Raw genomic sequence first — 5,202 nt, 5'->3', positions numbered from 1 at the left:
AATATGATTCACACTTGATTCATTCAATAGAAATCAGCTTAGTATTTGTTACTTATTCAAATTTACAAAGCAATTACTGATTTTGAGATTTAGATAACTTGATTGATCTAAAGCTAATTCAAATCGCCAATAAGAAATAAGCTAGTGTCAAACATTCAATTGAAACAAAATCACATTCACTAGATAGAAATTAGAAGCAAACATCAAGTCACATGATTGAATTCACAACCAAGAAGTCAAACACGAAATTGGAGAAATTAGAGTTCTAGACACACATAGCTAGAACAATCAACAACTCTAGAAAAGATGAAATAATTTGGAAACAATACTTACAAAATCCAACAACAAATGTTTTCAAACGACTACAATCGAAACCTTGCAAAAATCTTTAAAATTTCCCTTCTCCCGTGCTCTAGAAATGAAATATGTGTATCCCATTGCTCAAAATCCTGTGATAGAGTAAAAAGGAAAAACTACCAGAGAACAGTCATTAGGCCGAACACGACCCTTGTTGAGTGGAAAATTCCATTCTTTCTTCGAGATTTCATCCAAAGTAGAATGCTCAAATTTACATAAGTGGGCCAACACGACCCGTGTTGATATATGGATAATCAACACGGCCCGCGTTTAGCATGGTTAACAACTCCCATCTTGGTGAACCATGAGTCGTGCTTCATTTTGAGTGCAATTCCAGCACGACTCGTATTGGACTCTGTTTCCAGGCGAAAACTTGATTTTCCAACTTTTTTCATTTTTCATCCAGTCGTCTCGAAACCTTCACATGTGCTTCCCGACACCTCCCAAAGTGTGCTTCCATCTCCGGATCACCCGGAAAGACTGTAAAAATGTGCAAATAAGATTGTTCTAGAAAGTAACATGAATTTTAATTAAATACATGTAAAATGAAATAAAATACACTAAATAGATGCATAAAAATAACCAAAAGGTGTGCAAAAAGGTGCACAAAATGCACCTAACATTGAGGGTGATAAGTTTGATTGTAAATAATGCTACGTGTTGTTATGTTATTCTAGTTGTTATTCACTAAGCCTTATGGATTATGGTGTTATGTTATTGTTGTGTTACAGGTTAGGCTATTGTAGCGCCCGGCTTGGATCATGTACTTAATGCTAGTATGATTCCTGGTGATAACTTCTTGTATTCTAGTATTCTAGTATACACCAAAAACATTTATCATATTGTAAATAAAATGAATTTTATTCGGGGTTTACCTAGTATGAAAACATGGCCATTACATTTGGAGACTTGACATTTTACTGTAATACTTGAGAAATGTTGGCTCAAATTTCTCATCATCATGAGTTATCTTCATATTTTCGGACAATCTTCTGATACACAAGGTCCAAAAACGGTCACTGGTACCTGATATGAAACACTTCAAAATGAAATTGACAAAGGTTAGAATCTCACAAGCTATGTTTGAAGCGACATTGATGATGAAGAGTTGAAACTACAAAGATCAAATGAAAAAGATCAAGATAACTTTTAAATGTGATACTTTTATAATTTTTTTCCTACTAATTCGAATAAATATATTTTTAATCGGTTCAAAAGGATTTTAAAACAATTACTTTAATTTTTTCAGAAACAATTGAAAATTTAGTTTTTGTAGGCCCTCTCCAACCTTTTATAGGCATGAACATCGGGACATTAGGACCGGTAACTAGAGTTGTACATTGGCGGTCCCGGACCGGTAACTAGAGTTGTACATTGGCGGTCCCGGACCGGTCTCGGGTCAATCTCGAAACGGTCTGGTCATTTGGAATTGGTCTTGCAACGATCCGATATTTTTCGGACTAGTCCAGACGATCTTGGGTTGGTCTTTTTTTTGTCCAATTTTTTCTCGGACTGGTCTTTTTTTGGTCTAGTCTCGGTCTTTTCGGTCCGCTATCACGATCTTTCCATATGCTTTCTTCGATTGGGTTTCAATATTTTTCAATTTTTTGTTTTCGGTTTCACTTTTTTTTTCGTTAACAAATATGTGATCATCATAATGATAGATTAAAATTTATTAAAAATAATACACTTAAGTTTAATATAAGAAAAAAAAGGAAAGAAGTTTGATAATGTGTGATTAAAAATTGTGTAATTAACACAAAAATTATATGTTTTTTTTTGGTTTGGTCTCGTTTGATACTGGTTCAATCTTGATCTTTTTCAGGTGGGAGACTGATCTTTTTTGTACAAATCTAGCTTACCATCAACGTCTAGCCCGGTTTAGCCACCACTTCGTATGCCGGACATGCTGAAACTGCAAGCCTAACTCAAAAGGGTTCAGGCCAGCTTAAAAGCCCAAAAGTAAGCAATGGTCTAGGCCTAGTTAGCACGCCCAATACATATTAAGACCCTGTACCACAACCGATTAGGCCCGATTTCACCATCCTTTCAATATTTTTGTGCTTAAATCAATTTTTTAATCATGCATTGTTTACAATACGTGCATACTTTCCCTTTTAATAGAATTTGTTTTCATATTGCTATAAAATGCATTATAATCTATTAATTAAAACAAACCCCAAAAATACCAATATAAAGAATGGATCTTGAAAGAAAGGTAAAAGCTAAATAAACCCAACACCATTTACGGTTAACTCCCAATACTAATCGGACAATAACTGAGACCGATATCAATAAACTTGTTGGAGACCCATATCAGCTACACACAATCTAATCTAATCTTATCACTATAAATGTTGGGAGTCTTTGTTATGTCTCTTTGGACAAAATATCAATACTCATTTCAACAATTAGACTGATATCAATAAGGTTGTTGAAGACCCACATTAGCTACACACAATCTAATCGACCTCTATATATGTTATGAGTTTCTGTTATGGATCTTTTGCACAAAATATCAAGAACTAATCAAAACTATAATTTGAATAGGACTAATATCAATAATCTTGTTGGAGACCTACATCAGCTAAACATAATCTAATCGGCCACTATATATGTTATCTATATAACATAATATCAAAGCCAAGCATGTTAAGGCATATTGGATCATTGGGTCTACCCATGTTAGGACATATCGGATCATTGGGTCTGATCCACCACTAAATATGTTTGAGACCCCACATCACAAAAATAAAATTCTAATTTATGTCCTACCCAGAATAGGTAAAACAGGTGTGACAAAACTCGTGTCAGCATAGCATAGGGACACTACTGACTTGAGTCTCGGCTATCCAACTCCAATTTAAATTTTACAAATCAAATACAAGACATAACCAAGAAAAAACAACTGAAACTTCCATGCAAAATCCAAACCTCATTTCAAAAGGTCAAAAGTATATTGCGATAAGTAATCCCTCTACAACTACGTGTTAATACAACTTCAAAACAAAACACAAGCAACCATACACCAATCAAACCCACAAAAACGAAAGAAGCCCCACAACTAGAAACACAGTGGAACGCATAGGACCAATCTTGGAAACAAAATTTACTGCATTACTACCAGGGGAAAAACCACCTTCGGGTGTGTTTGTAGTCAACACCACAACAATCCAATTATCTTCAGAACCAATCCCAATCCCTGAATACTTGGTGTCATTCAAGTAACCGGAATACTGGGATTGAGTGTAATTAGAGATTACAAGGCCTGCATCAAGGTTAGGAACACAAGCAGGAAGAACAGATCCATCTCTTGTGGTGCTGACATTTAAATGACATTTGTTTAGAAAATCAGGGTAACTTGAGAACTCTGGTTCTGTGCCTGGAACTGTGTTGGAACCTGTAGTGTTTGTGCATGGTTGGTTTTTGAATTGGTCGGCCATCTTTTCAGCAAGGCATTTTGCTCGGTCGTTTTGTGTTAGGGTTGTTAGGTTTAGGGTTGCACGGTAGCTGTTAATGGCGGAAAATAGATTGTCTTCTTCATCTGTATAAGATTATCAAAAATTATATCATTTTATTTTATGAAACTAATTTGTGGAATCAATATAGCTTCGTTGACGTAATTACTTAAATTGCAATATGCGTCCTTAAAGATTCCCCCAAATCAAGAGGAACCGAAGGACAAACACAAGTTGAGAAAATTGGATTATTCCCCATTTATGTTTTTGAAATGCTAGATTCGGTTGTAATAGGAAACATGTAACTAGTGAGATGTTGTAACTTATAGAAACAGTAACAGATGATTTATGAGGATATCAGTTTCAATCTTAGATTTTGTATCGTAAATTCAAAGCTATGTCGACCAGTTTAGATCTCCATAAAGCAAAAAATGTCACCGACATAAATCATATAGAAATCAACCAGATCCAAGTCTCACTTATCATTTATTCGAATCCGTTTTTCCCCACGCTTAATTTCAAGCTCGTAATAGAAATTTTACTTGAATCAAACAGGGAAAAGTAAAATACGAAAAGTAGTTCAGCTTGAAAAAAAAAAATAGCTACTTCAAATGTGCAGACAGTTCATGAAAAAAAATCAGAAGTTCGTGAATCATGATCTACAAACATAAGGTATTAAGTAGATTTGATATATTAATGCTGGTTGTTTTCGAATTCGAGTAAATCAAGAAATGGAATTAAAAGCCAGAAAGTGAGCATACCATCGGACTTGACTGTGTGTTTGATGCAGAAGATTGAAAGGAGGATGAGAGCGAGAATAGCGTGTCTTTGAAAATACTCCATGAACATCTTTGATTCTTTGCTTGGTCGGTGAGAGAGACGACAGCAGATAGGAATGATATATGGAGCAGGTTATGTGGTGTGGTGTAAAGTGGCAACACGAAACGTCGTCGTTCAGGCGGGACATCATTTTCAAAGCTGTTAATGGATTTTCACGAATTCACACGTTTAATCCATTAAAGTTGATTTTGGTACGCATTGGTCCCTATAACGAACTCTTGGCAAGTTAGGTTCATTAATCATTTAAAGTTTTAAACACAAATTCTTTTGCAAATCATGAATATTCACATGGATAAGGTATGGTGCTTAAGACTATTTAATTTATTTTAATTTTACGTTACGTTTTAGATCTTTGCAACTTCAAAAAGGTAATTAATTTTAGATCATACGAGGTTTGAGTCAACATACTGCAGTATGCTTCTAGGGACATCCTAACTAGTACAAGGTTGAGAAAAAAAAATAATACATTTCCATACAAATATACAAGCATGACCTCTTCGCATTAACCTCTGGACTAAACTAAAAACACACCATACTTAAAGAGCAA

General features: G+C 34.8%; 1 protein-coding gene across 1 annotated transcript; it reads right to left on the bottom strand.

Annotated features, from left to right (window-relative positions):
* Nucleotides 1-3,272: 3,272 nt before the first annotated feature.
* Nucleotides 3,273-4,735, bottom strand: LOC111900856 (uncharacterized GPI-anchored protein At5g19250). Its single transcript, XM_023896732.2, has 2 exons — nucleotides 4,577-4,735; nucleotides 3,273-3,901 (listed from the first exon to the last, which is right to left on the bottom strand). The coding sequence occupies exons 1-2, from the start codon at nucleotides 4,662-4,664 to the stop codon at nucleotides 3,390-3,392; spliced, it is 600 nt and encodes a 199-aa protein (XP_023752500.1). The 5' UTR covers nucleotides 4,665-4,735; the 3' UTR covers nucleotides 3,273-3,389.
* Nucleotides 4,736-5,202: the final 467 nt, after the last annotated feature.

The sequence above is a fragment of the Lactuca sativa genome, chromosome 7, assembly GCF_002870075.4.
Source record: "Lactuca sativa cultivar Salinas chromosome 7, Lsat_Salinas_v11, whole genome shotgun sequence".
NCBI lineage: Eukaryota > Viridiplantae > Streptophyta > Magnoliopsida > Asterales > Asteraceae > Lactuca > Lactuca sativa.
This window is presented reverse-complemented; position numbering and strand designations above follow the sequence as displayed.